Here is a 23,229-nt window from a genome sequence, read left to right as displayed (position 1 = left end):
TTTCTTGATGGTAATGAAGATCAGCATGAAAAAGATGTGTTTGAGAAGAATCTGAAGGCGCTTCAGAACATTTTTTAGTCATTTTGCCAAGATTAGAAGATTAATGATTTTCTGTTTGTTAAGCTCTTTTCGGATATAGAGTGCAATCTTTGCATTTTAATTGATATGTGATACAAGTTTCATGTGACTTAAATTATCTTAAGTTATATTTTGATTGTTAATTGCTTCTTAAGATTATGTCTTTGAATTGTGTAAGGATATTTTTTATTATCTAAAAAAATTATTTGGTATAATTATGTGTTTAATTTTATTTTATAATATTTAACTCATTTAATTAAAAAAGTAGAATTATATATGTAATAATATTATTAAATATTATGTTGTATAAAAAATTAATAGAATATTATATACATACAGAAAATTAAAAAAAATAAAAAAAATAATGAGGGACCTAAGGCTACACTTATATAGAGTAGCTATGGTATACAATGTGGCTACGTTTTACAGGTGATGCAGTAGCATTAAAAAGCGTAGCCTATTCTGGTAAAAATGGAAGCTGAAAAGCATAGCCTTTGGTCCTGGACAGCATCACTTGAAAAGCGCACCCTATTTCCAAACACCAAAAGTGTAGCCCTTGGTGCAGAAAAGCGTAGCCTTTGAGAATAGGCAACGGCTGAATAGAAATCACCCCAAAAAGCGTAGCCGTAGCCTAGAAAGCATAGTCGTAGCATAAGGCATCATTTTTTTTCACTTTTGGCTACACTTTTCAAGTGTACCTGAATGGGCGTTTTTCCTGTAGTGTGAATCGAACATGCACCCTAAAGTACTTGTAACTAATTATACACACCATACCAATACCTTCACAAAATAACCAACCGGGTACCTAATAAAATGAACATTTAGAGATTCTCAAATGGTAACTACTTAAACCAAAAGCAATCAAACAATTACAAAAGCTAATATTAGGGTAACCATCCCCACACATACGGAGTTGAATATCCAGGTAACTTCAGCCATTGTTAAATGTAGTCAAGTCAAACTAGTCAACATGAATAACCATCCAATTCAGGAATAAAAATAACAGTTTCATATACATCTGACCATCAACAACTCGGACTACAAAATAACCCTCAAACATACATATTGAGCTCGAACACCCAACAAAAAGGACCTCTAATATAACATAGCGGATTTTATATCCAAAACAGTTTAGGTATTGCCGAAAGAGTTTAATAGGGACATGAATCCACCAACTTCTTGCGGAACAATCTGCCGAGCAGGAGCATCCAAATCTATGTTTTCACAAGATTCTACATGATTATCCTGAAAAAAACAAACTCAAACGAAAACAAGTCACTATTGACATAATCAATTATGTACAAAACATGAAGTTTTACATTAATTACGATACCTACCTGGCCTGAACTCTTCCGCTTTCTCTACATGGATTTCTTGATTGATTTCTTGATTGATTTCTCCAACTCATATCTAATCTTTTTACCTTTTGGCCGACCCTTTATGGTTACCTTTGATGGACCTTGAATGTCCTTTGTGCCCACCACGAAGGAAGTCTCTGTGGCGATGCTAGTGTGTGCATCAGCGACAGTCTTATTCCGTAACTTGGCACGGTAATCAACTAACTTGGCCCTTGCATCGTCTAGCGCAGCATGCAACATGTCTGCTTCATCGTCACCATTCACAAATTCCTACGCAATATTGTAGAAGTGTGCACACAACTCTCTTAATAAGTTGTGGCTCTCATCCGAACGTCTCACGTTGTGGCTACTCTTAATGTAGGTGTGCTTGCGCTTTATGTTCTTGCTCCAACGGGAAAGAACAAAGCAGGAAGGCACTTTATTCACTTTGTAAGAGAAAAACACTATAAGACAGTGGCAACATAGTATACCTGTACTCTCGAACAAGTTACACTCACATCAAACCTGATGAGTCGAATGGTCAAAATGGACGTTGTGCGTAACATACCGGGTCTTCTCGTAGGCTAGTATTTCCTCTTCCACTTTTACCCAAGCTGAGTCACCTTGTTCATAAACAGCACGAATATTACAATCAGTCTTCTTGTCAAACTCCGTTTGGACATCCCTAAACATGTCGTTGGTGTACTCTTGTTGGAATTGTCTCTCAATGGCTGAGCTAGTTGCACATGGGATTACTCCTCTCGAGTCTGCAGCATCGTTCTCTAGTTCCTTCTGCTCCTTTTTTCCAAGCACGTTGTCGAACTCGTGGATGAACTGAACAAAGCTAGTCTTGCAATGTAAGTATCCACCAAAGAATGCATGCATACTCTCACTCCTTTGCGTACTCCTCATAGAAACCCAAAATTGACCCTTGAAAAAGATCGGCACCCACATGCGTCAGTCCTCAAACAAGTCTACACAAAACAAAAAAATATCAAAAAACAGAACCCCACATAAGGAACAGATTTTCAGAACAGAAAAGAAGAACATAACAACATCTAAGCAACTACGATACATGATTTAACTTAAAAGACACGAACTTAATAGCCATGTGTTGTGATGTAGCTTGAACTCATCAATGAATTCAGCCCGACCATCCTCGAAAGCCTCAACCGACTGAGAGTTCCATATAATGTGATTAAGCTCAGCATTCAACTCTCTGAACCTAGCATAACCTTCGAGCTTATACAGTATCTTTTTCGTTATATGCCAGATGCATCAACGGTGGTGTGTATTGGGTAGGACTTTTCTAGTTGCACCAAACATGGACCTATTGGTCAGTGATGATGCCCTGTGGTGCAGTTCCAATGCACTTCAGCTATTGCGTGAACTCCCACTCGAAACTCGGGATCTCCTTGCTGTCCAACAGAGCACAGCCTAGCAAAGTAGACTTACAATGGTGGTTCACACCGACGAAAGAGGCGAACGAAAATCCATGCCTAAAGTAAAAACAACCACATTTATGAACATCCAACTAATACAAAATAACAAAAAAAAGTAAACAAAAACATAAATAAATTATACCGGTTCGTGCTGTATATGGTATCAAATGACACCACGTCTCCATAGTATTCATAAGACTCCCTACACCTTGCAACCACCCAAACTGCACTCCTAAAATTATAATTGTCATCCACTTCACTGTGTAGAAGAAGTTTGGATTTATCTCCGTCATTCGCATGAAGTAATTCAGCATCTCCTTGACATTTCCATTGACATTAGTGGATCAGAGTCTTGATGAGATGTAATTCCTGACATCCTTCTCTGATAAGCCCAGGTTCGACGGTCCACCAACCTAATTAGCCAATGCTAGAAATGTTTTCTTGGTTTGAATGCCCGCCTCATCATTAACCTTAATCATGCATTTCGCATACATGGTCAACTCCCTATTCTCATGGTAGTGCACCGCCTTTTTAGTTGAACATGGGCGCAAGTGCCTCAAATTAACCTTGAACAAGATCCAATCTTACTTCTCCCTGTCAAACTTTGTATATATTCTTGCTTTGCACCCCACGGCAGCAACCGTATTCTTCCGTGTGGGTGCTTTGACACGAGACCCACAGAAACCCTTCCAATTACAATGAATAGATTGGTTAATCAGTTCCTTTATCATTTTGTCAAAGTTTGTGTTATGTATCTTACTTATGAAACTGACTTTCTTTGCGTAGCTCGCATAAAAATCCTGGACCAGCTTCAATTTCTCAAATTGCATCCCAACTCTTGGTATTTCATCTTCGACAAGGCAACTATGATCCGGTAACTGCGAATCAGTTCAAAACAAACATCATTCGATGAACATGAGGATTAATGGTCGATTCAAACATGCGGTTCATGAAAAAACAACAATAAACTAAAGTCCAAACCTCATCAACAAGATCCGTGTCATCACTTCCAAACTCAGTAATATCTGTACATTCTATGGCCTACAATCAAACATACACAAACAAACACAAGCAAACAAACTAATTAGATACCGTACTATTAAATAAATATAAATTAAAAATATTTTATTAAAATTTTTCTAAGAATATTATTAAAAATTTATTATTGTACATGAATTAAAAGCAATCATAACAATGAGACGTCTACTCATAAAAAGTGCCACCTAACTAGTTAGGATTATATTAATTATTTATATAGAGCATGCATAGGTCCATCACATTTGAAGTATACCTACACAACCTAAAAAAGAGTCTCCTTCCATGCTTTGAAAAGTCAAAAAGCTCATTATTAACTACTATAATTTCTTTACATATGTAGCCATATTTGTTTGTGCATGCATGGCATGGGAGAATAAGGATGGGGATTCGAGACATTATAATGGCAACCTTATGCAACGTTGTCTCATTAACACTAAACACATATTAAACCCATTGCAGTATAACATATTAAAAATGTAACATAATACTTTATCGGCTTAAGTAAATAAATGTTCATCTTCATCTTCTTTAGAACTTGATCTATAATTTATTACCCTTTAACTAATTATTATATTGACAGACCAAAACACCATAAAAAAATTTTCTCAATGAATATCATCATGGTTTAAGAATGTTGGACTTAAAATAACCATCTCATTTACATGAAAATAAATATATGTTCCAATGCACCAACATACATTGCTTACCTTGTTAGACTTTTTCACCTTCCACGTCGCAAGAATTGAGAAGATTGTCACTTGAATGTGTGGTATTGTCGTCGGTGAAGGAAGCTGGGGCATGACAACCCATTTCAAGCAAATTGGACTCCATTGAAGTGGCTGTGAGAGGTCACGTTCATATGAAATGGAAGCCACAACTTTCCCCTGTATTCGGGTGGATCAGTCGGAGACGAATAGGCGGTGAAGGTGGACGCAGTGGGCTGTGGGGGGCTGCACTGTGCGCGGGTTTGTGGGCTATGGGGAAAAAATTCAGCGCACGTCGGACTGCTCGAGCGTTGGCGTGGAGGGAGGCGGCGTCGGTTGCGGCTGCTTGGCAATGGCTGGCGTCCAGGCGGTGAAAGTCCAGCGAGAGTAAGAGAATCAGCGGCTAGTTGTAGAACCTCAATTCACCAATGAAGCACACGCCGTTAGCGGTGATGAAACGTATAACTGCACAATGTGCAAACCCTCATTTTTTTTAATTTGAAATATGGTTATTATTAGAAATTATTTATTAATGCCATTAATTAAATTTAAGATTAATTTTTATTTTTAATCCCATTATTCATATTGTTCAACAATGTTATTGTCTACCTATACTTTTTCCAATGGATAATATTATTGCTGTTAGGTGTATCTATATATCTGCCACAGTTATGTTGTTTAATTTGTACTTTAAAAAACGTTAATTAATTAATTATATTGACCATCATATTAACAATACCAGGCATGCACTAGGGGAAACTATGCATTTGAGTCGCCTTCGAAAAACGCATAGTGTTTCAGGGACGGGTTCAAAGCCTCCACAATCTTTCAAATGTTTTCATTAGTATTAACCTAATATTAGTTCTATATTAGATCTTATAATTTTACAAGTGAGAATAATCAATAGTAGCACTGCAATGTTTCAATACACACAATATTCAACGATTCTCTCGCCAATTCTGTTTCATTGCTTTCTCATATTATTGTAGCTTCTCCCATTTTCTTGCTGCACAAACCATTTTTACAGTTCTCTCCTTAATCTTACTTAATCAAACTAACTCGATCTAAATCACAAAAAAAGCTTTTTGTAATGCAAGTTTTTCATATGTAGTTTTAAGAAATTGAACTTTGGAGCTATTCGTCTAATGATAGTGATTCACAAATAAGTTTGATCGTGACTTTTGTTGTATAAAAGGTAGTCAATGAATTTCTGTCATAACTGTAACTAACCACTAACCGTCCATAGCTAACTCTAATTACTTCTGACGATTACATTTTTAAAGAGGTCCTTGAGATTCATACCATGCATTTATTTGGTCTTTAAAATTCTAATTGCACTAATAATATTTTCGAGATTGATATCTAAATACGGTAGTGGTCTTTCAACTCCTTTTCAACAGTGATTCAGCAAACAATGTGAGGCGAAATACTCCAATACCATATCAAATACTAATAAAATAATGTTGTTTGTTTTTGCGCTCAATAAAAGCAAATGCAATGTCATTTTGATATATGTGAAAACTCATTTATAAGCTAACTTATATGAAAAAAAATGACATTGCATATATTTTTATTGGGCGTCAAGAACAAACGACGTTATTTCACCTGTGTCTAGCGTGATATTAGAGTGTCAATTCATCATTTTAGTTGTTGAGTCATTGCTAAAAAGAAATTTAAAAACTATTATGGTGTTCAGATATCAATCTCAGAGATAATAATGATGCCATTAAAATCTCAAAAAATAAATTGGTATATGACGTGAATCTTAGAGATTATTTTAAAATAACACTAAAACAAGTGTATATATTCTTTCTTTGATTGCTTCAACACTAGTCAATCATCAGGCACTACAAGAAAATTGTTTTTAGTGGCCATTTATTTTGCTTTTAACGGTTATAAAAATAGTCGCTAATATATTTACCGACAATTAGATATTAATCGTCTTATGATTGGTCGCTAAAAAATTTTAGCGATAATTATACAATTGCTGATAAAATTTTTTTTAATTATTATAAAAATACATAATTATATTATAACATAAAATAATAATAACAAAAGTTAGAATATAAGTTATTAGCACTGAAAATGATTTTTGTGGTAGTAAAGATTGGACCACAAAAGTCAGAATATAGACTTAGAATTGACAAATTCTTAAGAAAATATATACTTTAAATTGTTTATATATTAAAAAAAAAAGGTTTGTAATTTTAAAATATATTACAAGTCTCCGTCATGTATGGGTGTGTTTGGGAAACTCGTTGGAAGGGAAGAAGCACGTTTAAATTTTTTGAAAGTTTCAATTTTTGGTTTGGCAAATTTTTTTCTCATGAACGCAGAAGTGATTCTGCTGCCAAAACCAGCGTTTACAAGAAGCAACTATTTTTAGCTTCTGCGTTTTCTTAACGGGCTTTTAGCCATAGATGCTAACCTTTTATTTACTTCTTACCAACTTTAACCTTTGTATATGTTATTGTATTATTTATAAAATTCTTGTTATTTCTATTTATATGAGCTCTAATTTTCTATTATTTATTATTTTTATTTTTTTTAACTATTTATTTGACATTATACACTTTTATAATCGTGATTTTTTGTGTATTATGTTTGTTATTATCTTTTTATAATATGATTTATTAATTCTATTAAGTAAAGTAAATTAAATAAAAAAAATTAACTGTAAATAATAATAATAGTAAAAAATTATAACATACTAAAAAAAGAGTACTAAAAATATATTATATAAAAAGATCATTAAGAACTTTTAAATTTGTTTCAATCACTATAAAGTAAATATTTAATTTTTTTTTTATTATTTTCAGTACTATCTTTTATAATTGTAATTCTCCTATACTATATTTTAGTATAATTTTTTATAATATAGATTATGATTCCATTAAAAAAGATAAATTAAATAAAAAATTAATCATATATAATAATAAAATCATAAACGTTGGATTTCAAATTAATATTAAGAATAAGATTATTGAGAGTACTAGAATAACAGTACGATGTAAAAAAATACTAAAGTAACATTTAATACTTAAAAAATGTAACATATTTGATTAAATATATATATATATATATATATATATATATATATCTAAAATATATAATTTTTATTTTTATTTAAAAAAATATTTTGTCTATTTTTATATGTTATTTTTATTTTAGTAAATAAATATTAATTTTATTATAAAATTAACTAATAAAATCTATTTAAATATCTAAATTAAAACAATAGGATAATATAAAAAAAATCTAAGTTGATGTCCATTTTAGTAATTTTTTATCTAAAAGTGATTTTGAATGGTATAAGCCAAACAACATTTCTTTTACTATAATCCATTTTGATACAAAAATTACCAAACATAAATAACTTTAACACAAACCTACTTTTGACCAAAATCAAGTTTGCAAAATCAATTTTATGCAAACTCCCATTTGCAAACTGTAATCCAAACACACACTATGTCAATTTAGCTTCGCAGAAAAAACTCTTAACCTAATAAAGTCACATGAATAGTTTGAAGGCTAAAACCGTTTTTAACACATATACTGCTATCATATGTAGTTATGTAGCACATGTAGCTGCTATTCATATCCACAAAATTGAATCGAGTAGCATCATTTGAAACCACAAATTATGTTGTACATTTATGGACCCAACATCAACACAAAGCAAATAGAAAGCAGACATGAAAACATTCTATAATACGGACACACACTCATAAACAGTGACGGACGAAGGTTCAAGGAAACCTCCTATGTTAAAAAATCACAGTTCTATTGGAACAAGTATGTAAAATATAATGATATTATTTAATTATTTAGCGCATACTGTATACATAGCTATCAAATAGATATGATATATATATACAGGATATGAAAATTAATATTGAGCCATGCTTTTGTGGAGAAGATAACAAGATAGTGAATTTATTATGTTAGAAAAATATTAAAATGTTATTATCGTCTCAAATAAAATAACAGTCAAATCATGATTATAATTAAATTGCGGTATTGTACTTGTATATGGTTCTGCTGTACTGCCTACTGTCTATATAATATATATACATGATGATAAGCTCTTTAATTAAACTTAAAACTACTGATTAACAAGCTAAAATATTTATTATTTAAACTAATTTTATATTTATTATTATTAGTTTATTACACCAAATAAAATAGATTAAGGAACTAACATATTAAAATCATACATATACACTACAACATAAGCAATTTTGACTTTCACTTAAGATAGTTATTTTGTTAAGATATTTTTGACTGGTTGTCAAAACAAATTGTTAATAAAGGGTTTAAAAATATTTTTGGCGCCCATTGTAATTTTTATTGACTTATTTTTTACGATCAATAATAACTAACCAAACCTCAATAAAAATATTGTCAATATAAAACAGTTGAGAATACATTCGGATGGCCATTAAAATATATTTAACTTTTTTTACACAATTATTAATTATAAAAATACTCTTTAGAAGATAATTAATTATTATTATTATTTTAGGTTTTGTTCTAGCGGTAATAGTTGTAACTAGTGTTGTGTTAGATGTTGATGCATGCAACACGTAATATAGCAGAAATTTTGTGGCAGCAAGTGCAATTATTGTGGACTACAATTAAATATTGTATCGCTAATATTCCAGTTAATATTTAATATAAAAAAAGGTAATTGATATTTTTAAAAATAAGAATATTTGAAATTTAATTAAAAAAATATTTAAAATTCAAACTCAGTAAAATTTATCTTCAATAGATTTTATACTAAATTTATTTAATAATCTATTATTAATAATTTGTTATAGTATCGAGTGAAATTAACTGATATAGCGTTAGTCTTTTAGTATTACTATTATTTAAATTTCAATGCAATGCTTCAAAATTCTATTATTAATAATTTATTTCCTTGCAGCATATATAATGATATATTCCGCTCTATAATACATAGCTGAAAATATTTGGAATATAATTTGTAAGCATACGGCAAATTAAAAAGTATAGCATAATAATGCATGAATGATGAGATACATGTTCCTTGCAGGGATGGGCAATTGCGACATATGTTAGGATCAAGTTGTTTTAATTTGTGAAGGGAAATAGGAAGCTTCGTGGAAGCTGCATGCATGCATTGGTGATGAATTGAAGCTAATAAGAAACAAAAGCATGTGGGGATCAGAGGGCCATTTCCTATATAGTTACGATATATACAAGTGACTATTGGTGTGCTCAAAGGGTGAGTATAGAGATATCTCTGCCAGATTTTGGTTTCGGAATGCAACCAAATATATATATTGTTTTTCTTTTTTTGGAGGCAAGTGATAATGATAAGAGTTGCTGTGTATCTGCTATAATATCATTCTGTAAGAAAGAAGATAAGTTTCATGGGCATAACTCAATCCACATAACTGCAATTCAGAGCAGCTACTGTAATATGCTAAATAAATATTTTGCTACTAAGTTAATTTGTCTAGAAATTAATATACCTGTATATATTAGATCAGTTCAGGTTATATATATTATTAGCTATTTAAATTAACTTGGATCAATTGAATGGTTTGGTAAAATTTTTTAAAAAAAGAGAAATACTAAAAGACCAGCAATTTTTGTGATTTGTAGCCATCAAATAGTCATCGATGATGATTTTAATGGTGTGAAATTGGTGTGAGATTTTATCCAATAACTCACTTTTCTTTGCTGGTTACATGCTGACCAGAATTTAACAAAGTTGCTGGTCCTCTAGACTTTTCCTTAAAAAAATATTTATATTTTTTTATTTTTTATTTTGTGTTTGATAAATAAAAAAATTCATATATTTATATTTATAGTTTTTAAAAGATAAGAGTGTTTTTAAAAATATTTAAAATAAATTTTTTAATGATGATTTGTGTTTATCAAAACTAAAAATTTATAATTTTTAAAAAAATTTCTTTTAAAAATTTTTTGAAAAATAAATTTTATCAAACCAAATCTAAATATCAGGTGTTCTAATTTTGTCTTATTATTGATTAATTAATATACAATTTTGGATGAAATTCTAATCTATAATAATGAATTAATTCTCATCTTATTAAATTAGAAGATACGTAAAAAAAATATATATTATTAACTATGTAACGAATTGTTTTTCTGGAAAACTAGTTACATTGCTGAGTGTGCATAAGAATATGGATAATATAATTGTTTGCTTAAAATAGAATATAGCTAAAAAAAATAATTTAAATATTTAAAATTACTCAAACTTATGGGGTGTAATTTCTTTTAATTAAGAGTTGTTGAAAAAGAGATAGAGATAGGAAAGGCTGCTATTCATGAGATAGAAGGATATATATGTTGAATCAATTAGCACACATAATTAAGCTAATTATATGATAGTGAGGTAATTAACATGTGCGCATACGACAAAACAAATTATGAATACCGGTAGAACTCTATCGACTATTATCGAAACAAGTTTCTGGAACATAATATGGGCCACACCACACCATATGATTTAGGATTATATATTTTGAATTTAATGTTAATATAAAATAATTTTATATTTATTTTTAATTATATATTATTATATTAATAAAAATAATTATTTTTGATATTGATCGTGTTAATTTTACTATTTAAAAAAACAAATACAATTAGATAATAGTATAAAATATTTCACATGGTGAATATATCAAAATCATATATATTTAGGGTTTATATTTTATGAATTTCGCATAAATATTCAAAGTATGAGATATGGTAATATGTCAAAATGTTACACTAATATTCTGCTAAGACAGATTCATTTAGTTAGTCTTATTGATATAACATGTTATGTGAAAATACATCATCATATGCAAAACTAAAAATTTTCAGAAACATTTGGTTTTAGAAAGATTTTGAAGTTGGTTATTATTAATAAAAACAAATGTTAAAAAGTACTCTACATAGATATGCTTTGGAAAATATCTTGTCAGATTAAATTATTTGCTTTTGAAATGTAAGGTTTAAATTAAACTTGAATCTATAGAAACACAATGATTTAACTACACATGGTTGTGGTCCTTCTGTTACTATGAAACACAAATGAAATAAGAGGTGTAGGAGCTAAGCATGTCTGACACAGCAAATGGACCAACAATAATAGTGATGAATTTGTGTATAGAACAGAATGAAGGCACATGCAAGAAAATAATAGAAAACAATATAGGTAGAAATAAAAGATATATACAATGTATAGCATGCATATCTGTTGAGACATTCGTTATCTTGATGAGATTACATATATTCCTTAGTTTCAGAGAACTAACAAGAAATTATATATTATATTTTAAGTTACAACTCAAGTTCATTATTCCACCAAATAGAATGTTGCAAGGGAAAAAACAATTTAAAAAGTCAGGTACAAAGAAAAAATGCAAATGTTGATTGTTATAGTGATACATATATCTACAGAATCCTATCAATAATAGATTAGATTAGAGTGATTTAAATAAATCATTTGTGTATATTTTTTTATTTATTAACTTAGATTTTTGAGAGACGATAATATATATAATATTAAAATTTTTATCTCAAATTTTATCTTTATTTATTTGAAAAGACAGAATTTTAGCATAAGACCAAAAAAAAGTTTATGCAAAAATTCACGAGAAACAAAAAATTCTTACTTAAAAAACTATATTAATAATATAATTATTTATATATCATTTTGATAAATTTTTAAAAAAAGTGATATTATAACACAACACGGTTAATATTCAATTTGGTTAATAAAATATATAACTTTTAATTGAGTATAAGAAAGTTGAGTTATAACTCAAATAACATAGTCTTTCTATACTTATCTAAGAGATCGCGAGTTCGAGTCTTTAAAAAAAAAAAAAAACAGTTGATATGATATTCAATAAGCTGATATTTTCCATGGCCTTTGCTCAAATAGAATTGTCGATTTCGTAAAGAATAGTAGTGGATCCAACATATGTATCCAAATTAAAAATTACAATATTTCAATTGCAGTAGTTGAAACTCACTATCTCTGTTTCCTATCTGCCATTTATATATTAATTAACTAGTAAGCGTTTACAAATTGAAATTTAGGGGGTATAGACAAATCCAAAGATTTGATAACATATGATACCTAATTTTACCTAACATAAAAATAAATAAAAAATGGGGAAAGTAGATACTGTGATATCTTTTGCCTACTAATTAATTAGATGAGTAAGCTAATTAAGACAAAACACTGGACCCAACCCAAACCGTGAATGGAAACGAAGGACAGTACCTTGGGAATGTGCCTCATCTCTTCCACCTTGCAAAGTGAAAAAAATATCACAGGCCCAAGCTTTTGGTTTCTTCAATTTCTTGCACAAACTTTTAGTTCTGAAAATCTGATGATCGGTTATCTCTACCAATATATATAGAGAGCAGATAATTAAATAAATAGCACTTTTTACTTTATCTTCTTTTGAGAAATTTCTTAACAATTTCCCTGTTTTGACACTTTTCTTGTGGAATATTGGATTTTTCTCTTTTGGAGTAGGCATAAAACTTAGAAAATAAATTCCATATGCTAGCAAACAATTTCTAATAATTAAAGAGTGATGAGAAAGTGTGTATAGTGGGTGTAGGTGAAAAGTTATAGCATGACCATATTAAACTATGACCTCACTGTTTATTAACTTAAATTGAGTGAGAAACGAAAATTAATTCATATATGTATGACAAAAGATAAACTTTTGTCCACTTATAACTCAATTCAGTGCGTGTTATGATCTCTAAAGGTGATCCAAGCAACTGGTAGTTAATGCTTAGAAAAATAATATGGCAGACATGGATAATATAATGGAAAGCAAAGAAGACATTTTTATTAGAATTAGAAGATGATAGATCGTGAGCCGTTGGCTAATTTTCACCAAAGATTATAGAAAGAGTTTGAATATGAGTAAATTATTATTTTGGTTTTAAAAGAGTTGATTCAATTCTTTTATATAAAATGACTCCTGAAAAAAATTATTTTAGCTCTTTGAAAAATGATTTTAGTTTGATGAAGTACATCATTTTTTTCATAAGTGATATGCGGTTCACCTGTATGTAATCCTATTTAGTTTAGAAACATTTAATTTGAATATTATTTAGAAGATATATAAAAAAAATTGAAAAAAAGAACTTGACAAAATTCGATAATACTAAAACCTTTCTTTTCATTTCTTTTAAAAAATCTTTTGTCATTCACATAAATGAAATTGTTATAAAAGATCCACGCACTTAATTAATTATCATAAAATTATTAAATTAAAAGACAGAAATATATCATTTTCTTAAATAATGGTTTTTTTTAAAAAAAAAAAAAGTGTATCAACATGATTTCTATTCTCTAGAACCTTTTTAGAATATGTATGTCTCCTCGTATAAATTTGGTATATTTTGCTAGAAGGAGAGAATCTTTGACGGATCAAAAACTTATTTCTATCCAAATCTACAGTGATCCGCTTTACCCTTATTCCATCGAGGTGGTAATTACTCTTAGGTTCTCTCTGAGGTGTTTTTTTTTTTTTTCTTTTCAGGGGAGGCGAGTTCGAGTTTTGAGTGAACTTGTTCTCATTCGTCTCAGTATAATAATAATAAATATAAAAATTAATAAATTAACGACAAAAAAAATTAAGATTCAAACAACATATTTTGAAAAATCAATATCTATTTACTAAATAAATTAACACCATATTTAAAAAGACATTAGTTTTTTAAATATGGTATTTGAATATTAGTTTTTTTAATAATTATTTTATAAATTTTGAAATATAAATTTGTATGTTGAATTTTAAAAGTTACAAACATTATCAGAAAAACACTGAATATTATTGGATTTAGTGTTGGAGTTTAGTGGCGGATTTATCGACAAATTTGTCAATAAATTCTTCGAGTAAAAAAGTTGTCGTCAAATTCGGTTTTTAACGGTAAATTTGTTAGTAATAATTAGAGGAGAAAAAAATTTTAGTGTAAGGTTCCACATCGATTGCGGAGGGGAACGAAGCATGTCTTATAAGGGTGTGGATACCTCTTCCTATCATGGCACGTTTTGACGAGTGAGTGTGGGGGGTTTCGGCTATCATCCCTATCATCAAAGGCAAAACCGTAAGGCCTTGTGTGCCAAAACGGACAATATCACGCTAGCGGGTGGTCTGGGCTGTTACAGATGGTATCAGAGCCGGAGCCCGAATCGATGTGCCAGCGAGGGGCGCTGGGTGAGTGTGGGGGGTTTCGGCTATCATCCCTATCATCAAGCGGGTGGTCTCTGGCTGTTACATTTAACGTAATTATTACCATGAAACGCACCATTTTGATCACAAACTGTGTTACTGGTGAATTTTTTAACGATAAATCTGCTGGTAAAATTGATCATAAATTTGAATTTGCGAACCCTTTCCTTGCATTTCTACAACATCATTAACCTCACTTCTCTTCCCTTTCTCTTTCTCTCTCGTCAGCCTGCCATCATTCGCTGTCGTTTTGCCGGTAATCGCCACCCTCACTCACTCTCATCGCTAGTCATATATAATTTTAAAAATTAATTATATATTTATGATTTATTATTTTAAACAAATTAATTAGTGATAATTATTTTATAAAAAAATTAATTTTATATATGACCCATATATATTATTAGATATACTTATTCAGAGAGTTATTATTTTATTATTAATGTTATCAACTCGACTTTTGTAATACTCTATTACACAAAATCTTACACTATAATCATAAATTAAAGATGACGAGATATTACGATATCTAAGAAAACATACATATATATTATTTAAAGAATAATAATATAATTAGAAATTTATGAAAGAAAGATTAACAAAATCGACGGGTAATATTTACACACGAAACGTTAACATAAGAAGTATTGTAAAATAGAATGTTCCTTTTTTATTAAATAAAATTTATAGAGGAATACTAGGGGCAGCAATTTTTGTAATTTGTAACCATCAAATAGCCATTAATGATGATTTTAATGGTGTGAGATTGGTGTGAAATTTCATCCAATGACTCACTTTTTTTTGCTGGTTACATGCTGGTCAGAATTTAACAAAGTTGCTGGTCCCTAAACTTTTCCAAACTTATATTCTATCTCATAAAATAATAAATGACGAATCTGTCAATTAATTATACATGCATCACTATTTAGTATTTACTCATTGTGTTACTCTTCAAATCATTTATAAGTTTGGAATATATATGCAGAATCTCCGTACAGTGTGATATGTACTTATATTCTTCAGTACCAAATATGTACGTAATTTCTCTTAATATATGTTTTGGTGGTTTACGTTCCTTTAATTGGCTGCTGGGTTCGATTGCAACATACACAATGGGTCAAATTAAATGGCTACTTGATCTTTGGAGGGACATATAACTATTCAATAGCATACTTACAAAAATTGGGGTTGTGGCTTTCAAATTTTCTTCTTCTCTATTGCTAGCTAGCTGTGATTGTGAGGCTTTTTAGGGACTTAGAGCTACTTGATTATCATTAGATCAGATTATCTTTTGCTATATATATTATATTTTTGTAAATGTATTACATAATTATATATTGTATTTTTTAATCGATATATAAAAGTTAAACACTAAATTATATATTTTTTATTTATATTTTATATTACCTCTTTTTTAAATTAACTATTTTTTAATTGTATAAAATTATTAAAATAAATATTAGATTTTATTAAATATCTATAATTTTTACTTTTTATAAATAAATATTTAATTAGAAAATATAATATAAAAATTCAATAAATAAAAAAATATTTAATTAAATATTTTAGATTATTATATATATTAATTAAAAAATATAATATATCACAAAAATAGTCTAATCTAGTGATAATCAAATTGTTCTTCATGCTTCAATTTTTTTGTTCAAATCTCACTTCATGGGTGAAATTTGAGGAGTATATAATTCTATAGTCTATTTTATACTATCAACATGTTTCTTTTCACTTTAACGTGTGCAAAATAAATAAATAATAATATCCAATCAATTATAACTCAAATGGTATAATCTTCTCATACTCACCTAAGAGGTTGCGAATTCGAATCTCCTTATTTTTGGTAAAAATAAATAAATTAAATAAATAATTAAATAATAAATAAATCAATCAATCTCATAATCCAATGATAATGATCACTATTTTTAATATTTGTCTATTACCATCAGAATTTTCCACAATAAAATTGACGGCTTTTAGTCGATTTCTTTGTTTTTTTATTTGTCTTTAAGTTAATTTCTAGTAATGCATTCGTACTAGTATAAGTAATTAACAAAGTTCAACCAAAATTATTAACACTTCTAAGCTCTATATTATTTTCAGTTACTTGAGAACAACCAACAATTTAAATTTGATATTGTGATGCGTGAGAATCTTTTTTTTTTATTTTTTTATTATTTTAGATACAAATTTATTGAGTTTTATTAATATTTTAGTGTTTGAAGCCTATCTAGATGCTACTTTGAGTCGCTCTATTGTTTTAATTATTTCAGACGAAGTTTGAATCAATTTGGCAGAATTCGTGTGAAAGAAAAGAGAAGAATTTTGAATTAGCTGACCTGGCGCTAAACACCGTATCTGGCGTTTAGCGCCCAAGCATCTCATAACGTGTGCAACCATTCTGTGAAGGCGGCGCTAAACGCCGAACCTAACATTCAGCACCAGGACACCCGAAACTTCACCATTTAATTCTGTTCAAACAGCACTAAACGTGGACCTGGGCGTTTAGTGCCAGGTGCTTAGTGACTCACCGCCTCGTGGGGCGCTAAACGCCAAGTCTGGCATTTAGCACTAGAAAGACAGCAACGTTTGGGAGCTTTTTGCCACTTGGGGCCTAAACGCCGAGCTAGTAGTGCAGATCCAAGTAATGAAATGACTTCATTAATTAGATTTGAGTCATATTTATTGTATTTTTATTTTGTTTTAGTTATTTTAATTCCCAAACAGAATCTTTTGGGTTTTAGTAGTTATTGTTTTATTTTATTTTCAAATCAAACTAGGTTAGATATAAAAGGGAAAAGATTTAGCCCTCCGGACTCTCTCTTCTCTGCTACCTCATTCCAGTTTTTACACACTTTTGAACCCTAACTTTTCTCTGAGTCATGAGCAACTAAACCTCCTTGTTAAGGTTAGGAGCTCTGCTTATTCTATGGATTAAAACTATTGTCAATCTATTTTGATTAATATATTAATTTAAATTCAAGGATTACTTTCGTTCTTCATCTTATGAATTTGAGTGTATTGAAAAATAACTCTTGTTCTACATGAATTCTTGTTGATTCTTGAAAAAGTTATCTCATTTGAATACTAGCTTGAAAGTAAACTTCTCCTAAACCACTAATTGCTTGGACTTAATCGGATACGTGACATATAATCCCCTTATATTTGGTTAATTAGAATTTTTGCGGCTAATAAACTAGAATTAAACCTAACCCTCTAATTTATATTAAGTGACCAAGGAATTGGCGGTTAATTAGGTTAGAGGAGACTAAATCACTAAAGAATTAGGGTTTAGTCAATTACAGTTTGCCATGAATTGAATCATGCATGATTAAAATAGTTGGTAAGAAATTTTAATCCGAAAAATAAATTTCTCTAAAACCTTAACTGTTCTCTCATCTAGTTTTCACACCAACTTCACTGTTTGCTCCTTGAACTCTTGATTTACCGTTTGATGCATTTGAATCCCAAAACAGCATTTTCTGCTTGTCTGACTAAGTGAATCATTCTATTGTTGTTGCTTAGTCCATCAATTCTTGTGGGATTGACCCTCACTCACTTGAGGTATTACTTGGTACGACCCAGTGCACTTACCGGTTAGTTATGGTTTTGAAATTCCGCACTAATAGAAAGGCTAACTTACCTCAAAGTTATGCAATAGTTTGGCTGGTACATGTATTATTGGAGCATATTTTTTATAGTTTGTACATGTTTTCACCTTTTAATGACAGTCTCTCTGTAAGCTCGGCTAGAAGAAGTCGGCACGGAGAATTTTGGAGGATAGACTCCATGCTCCTACATGCATACCACATATTCCCTCATGGGCCTTGGCTAAAGCGAGATCGGCCTCCGATCTGTTTAGACATTTTAATAGGGGACAAATATACCCCGTCTGTACAAGCTATCATTTAACAATGTAAAAAATGAAACTTGTCTCCTAAATTTTTTCAAATTACTAATTTCAGGAGAGATGTTTCCAGTTTTTAGATACTGGATATAAGGCCATCGCCAGTCATCATCTTTATTAATGTTGCAAACATTAACGAATTGGATGCTTAGTGTAATTAGAGTGAATTGCAAAACAGTGACAGCGTGTGATTGTGTACTGGCGAACTTTGACAGAATGTTAGCTCGGTAATTTTGTTCTTTTGGAATATGATGAATTTAAAATTTTAAAAAATGAGATATGAGTGATTTAACAACATGTAAGTATTTTGTTAAGAGAGGATTTTTTTTACTTGTAAAAATTGATTTACCTGTTGTACTACTAATAAAGAGTCATATTGTACCTTTATTTCAGAAATATTTAACTCAATGGCTAACCTTAAGCCTGCAAGTAGTGCTTCATTTTTGACCTGATTGTTGCTGGCTTTAAAAGAGAAACGTAGAGAGTGTTCCAAAATAATTTCATTAGTATTCCATTAGTGTCCATTCTGCTAGCATATCATCGGAGATGAGAGCAATAAACTCGGCAACAAAGTCAATAAGGTATTGTGATTTGATAGATCCTCGGGTTTGATATCTAATATCAAACTCGAATAGTTCAATAGACCATTTTATTAATCGTCCAACTAATTCTAGTTTTGTCAGCATTTGTTGTAGCGGTTGCTCAGTTTGAACATTGATTATATGACTCTAGAAATAAGGTTGGAGATGCCTAGTTGAGAATACTAAGACAAGGGTGAGCTTTTCTATCTTTGGATAGTGAAGCTCGGCATTTTTGAGAGATTTCTAATGAAGTAAACAACTTTTGCATCTTGTCCTTTTCTGTAATAAGAACAGAACTAATTACCCCGTCAGTAATGGATAGATAAAAATAAAGTTCTTCAGTTCAGGTTTTTGCAAAATGGGAAGTTTTGAAAGAATAGTTTTTAGATTTGAAAAAGTAATTTCACATTCATCATCCCATTTGAAGTTATTTTTCTTTTTGAGTGATTGAAAAATGCAAAAAGATTTGAAAGCTAAACAAGGTAAAAATCTTGATAAAACAGCAAGTCTCTCTGTTAATTGTTGGACCTCCTTTACTGTTTGAGGACTTTGCATTTCCAGAATAGCCCAGCATTTTTTAGGGTTTGCCAATATACCTCGGCTTGTAAGCAAAAAGTCGAGGAATTTACCTCCTTAGACACCAAAGACACATTTCTCAGGGTTAAATCTCATGTTGTATTTTCTGATTTGTGCGAAAATCTCCACAAGGTCGTCTACGTGAGATTTGCCGACTTTGATTTTTGTGACCATGTCATCAACATAGACTTCCATGTTCTGACCAATTTGCTTGGCAAACATTTTATCCATAATTCGTTGGTAAGTAGCCCCTGCATTTAAGGCCAAAAAGGCATGACTTTATAGCAAAAATTACCATATTCAGTTATGAAAGCAGTTTTATCTTGGTCTGATGGATGTATTAGGATCTGGTTATAACTAGAATATGCATCCATAAAACTTAAAGTGACAAAACCAGAGGAATTATCAACTAAAGCATCAATAGATGGTAAAAGGTATGCATCTTTAGGACATGCTTTGTTTAAATTAGTAAAGTCGACGCACATGCGCCATTTACCATTATGTTTTTTTGCCATGACAACATTAGCTAATTAACCATGTTGTGAACCTGATTTCTCGAATGAAATTGACATCAATAAGCTTTTTGGTCTCCTCCAAGAATGCTTGTTTCTTTTTCAAGCCGAGGTTGCATTTTTTCTGTGCTATAGGTCAAATTGATGAGTTAATTGCCAGCTTATGAGATATTATAGAAAGATCGATGCCGGGCAAGTCGGCGGGAGTCCAAGCGAAGAGGTCGGCATTTTGTTGAAGAAATCAACTGAGGTTTTCTTTCTTGTCTTCCTGCATGGCTGATCCTACAAAAGTAAACTTGTTTGGATCATTAGTTAAAGGGATTTTTTGTAACTCTTCCATTGGGGTAGGACGATCTTGAAACTCGGCTCGTGGATCCAACTCCGTTAAGAAGGAAAGATCAAGCGAGTTGTGGACGACATTTATTTGTGCACCTATAGCTCGGTTAGATATAGGTATTTTGAGACTGATGTTATAGCAATGCCGAGCTTCACGGTGGTCACTGTGAATTATTGCAACAAGGTTGTCTTGCACATGAAACTTAACACAAAGATGAATTGCAGAGACAGTTGCACCAAACTTATTCAAAAAAGGTCGGCCAAGGATTAGGTTATAAGGACTAAAACAATCAACCACAAGATATTGAACATCTAGAGTTTAGGTTAGAGAAATCTCACTAAGTGTTGTCTGTAATCACACTGATCCCAACTTAGGTATTCGTTCACCTGAAAACCCCACCAGGTCTCCAGTGGATGGTTATAGTATGTTATCACTTAACTTCATTTTCTGAAATGTGGAGTAAAATAAAATATTGGCGCTGCTTTCAGGGTCCAACAAGAATTTGCAAACTATTAGATCTCCCAGCTGAATAGAAATAACAACCGAGTCATCTAAGTTGAGCTCGGTTGAATTGAAATCGGACAATTGGAACGTCATTTCAGGCAAGTTGGGCAAAGTTTGATGATTGTTAATGGTACCCTCTACAGCGAGCATAGCTCGATAGGTGCATTTACGAGCAGAACTTGATACTCCACCACCAACAAAGCCCTCAGATATGCAATTAATCACACCTCGGAGTTGATTGGGCTGAGCAGTGTGTGTTTTTTCTTGTCCTGAAATGATTTACCTGCAGAAGATAAGTCAGATGGATGTGTGGTGCGCTTTTGCATATGGATGCCGATGTATTTTTCCAAATGTCCTTGCTGAGTTAAGCGCTCGAGCAAGCTTTTGGCTACAACACACTCATCAATAGTGTGCTCGTGTTTCTGATGAAAAGCATAGTGCTTTGTTTTGTCCACATTCTTGAGATCTTGATAGATTCCAACCTTTCAAGGAGGTTTGATAGCTTTGAATTTAGTATTTCCGTAATGATTTCTTCCTTCTTGGTGTTGAATTGACTGTAAGAATCATAACGGGGTGTTAATCAAAAAGATCTCTTGTTATCTCGATTTTTGTCATCATCGTCGTTGGTTTGACCTTTTTCCGACCTCCGAGCTTGGTGCAGCTCCTCGATCTCCATTTAGCCCTTGGCTTTCTCTTGAAATTTGGCCAAGGGTAATAGCCTCTTGAAATTTTTTTGGGCAAAGGATGCTTTTAATAGCATGTAAGTGCACCTCTGGATGAAGGTTTGGGATGCTCATTGCTACCTTGGTGAAGTGAGTAACGTACTCTCTTAAGCTTTCATGCTACCCTTACTTGATGGTATTCAAATAATTGGAGTCATGTAAATATATGGAAGATGCAGTAAACTGATCTTCAAATAACTTAGTGAGCTCCTGAAAGCGTGAGATAGAATCTGCAGGAAAAGAGAAAAACCAATCAAGTGTAGGATCGTCTAAAAAAGTTAGAAAACAACGACATAAGATAGGATCAGAAGCATCGTTTACTATCATCATGGAGCAAAATTTTTTGATATGCTTTTTTGGGTCCCTCATACCGTCATAGAGAGTTAATATCATCAGTAACGTAAAGTTCCTGGATAATTTAAAATCTATGATCTCGGCTGTGAATTGTCCAACTGCGTTGTCCGATTCGTTGTCTTCATTATTTTATTGATCTCCCTCTGATTGTTGAGTTTCAAAGATATGTGTTAGATCATAATTTTTTTCCTCATCATCTTGTCGTTCATTGTGACCGTCGTTTTGAGAAATCCGAGTATTGGTTAGCTCGGCTATTGGGTTTTCCATTCTTTGATTTTCTTCTGCCATGCGCTGATTAGCCTGTTGTAACTCTATCACCATCCGAAGAAGCTCGGAAGGTGTGGGAGGAGGTTGATCAGCCATTGGCAGACTTGAAAATTTTGGGACCTAAAGGAAAAAGGGGCTTTTGTTTCTAGGCCCCACGGTGGACGCTAATTGTTCTTGTGAAGGTTGGCTGCTGTATAACTCGTTCGCCGGTGAATAACTTGGAGCTTTCCTTCGAGATGAGTTATACTTCGACAGCAAGAGAACAAGGGAGTGAGTATCTGCAAAAAGTACTCCGACGTTCAAATTAGCAAGTGAATAATAAGTTTTGCAAATTGTCATGTCTCAAAATGATATTCTTACCTTTCTTTTATATTTGGAATGAAATGTATTCGGTTACTTTTTCAAAAATCTTATTTAAATGAAGAATAATAATATTTTAGAACGTTATTATACGTTTTGATATTTTCATAACTGAACCATAGTATTTATAGCCAAATTATAATATTTTAACCGAGTTATAACGATTACATTAATTTATATATTAAAATTAATTATTAAAATTAATTATTATATATTTATATATATTTTATATTTTATATTAA

The 23,229-nt window shown here is 31.1% G+C and overlaps 1 protein-coding gene across 4 annotated transcripts; it reads right to left on the bottom strand.

The window, feature by feature from the left end:
- Positions 1 to 880: 880 nt before the first annotated feature.
- On the bottom strand, positions 881 to 13,811 carry LOC140178316 (uncharacterized). 4 transcript variants are annotated; one of them, XM_072214485.1, is made up of 7 exons: positions 12,881 to 13,811; positions 4,603 to 5,064; positions 3,839 to 3,898; positions 3,000 to 3,735; positions 2,516 to 2,914; positions 1,416 to 2,389; positions 881 to 1,323 (listed from the first exon to the last, which is right to left on the bottom strand). In XM_072214485.1, exons 2-4 carry the CDS (start codon positions 4,693 to 4,695, stop codon positions 3,442 to 3,444), a joined length of 447 nt encoding a protein of 148 aa, XP_072070586.1. In that variant the 5' UTR covers positions 4,696 to 5,064; positions 12,881 to 13,811; the 3' UTR covers positions 881 to 1,323; positions 1,416 to 2,389; positions 2,516 to 2,914; positions 3,000 to 3,441. The 4 variants fall into 4 exon arrangements, with proteins under 4 accessions (XP_072070586.1, XP_072070588.1, XP_072070585.1 ...); XM_072214487.1 differs by having other exon boundaries at positions 881 to 2,389; positions 3,000 to 3,543; positions 3,618 to 3,735; XM_072214484.1 differs by having other exon boundaries at positions 881 to 2,389.
- Between the last annotated feature and the right edge of the window lie 9,418 nt (positions 13,812 to 23,229).

This window comes from Arachis hypogaea, chromosome 14, assembly GCF_003086295.3.
Source record: "Arachis hypogaea cultivar Tifrunner chromosome 14, arahy.Tifrunner.gnm2.J5K5, whole genome shotgun sequence".
NCBI lineage: Eukaryota > Viridiplantae > Streptophyta > Magnoliopsida > Fabales > Fabaceae > Arachis > Arachis hypogaea.
This window is presented reverse-complemented; position numbering and strand designations above follow the sequence as displayed.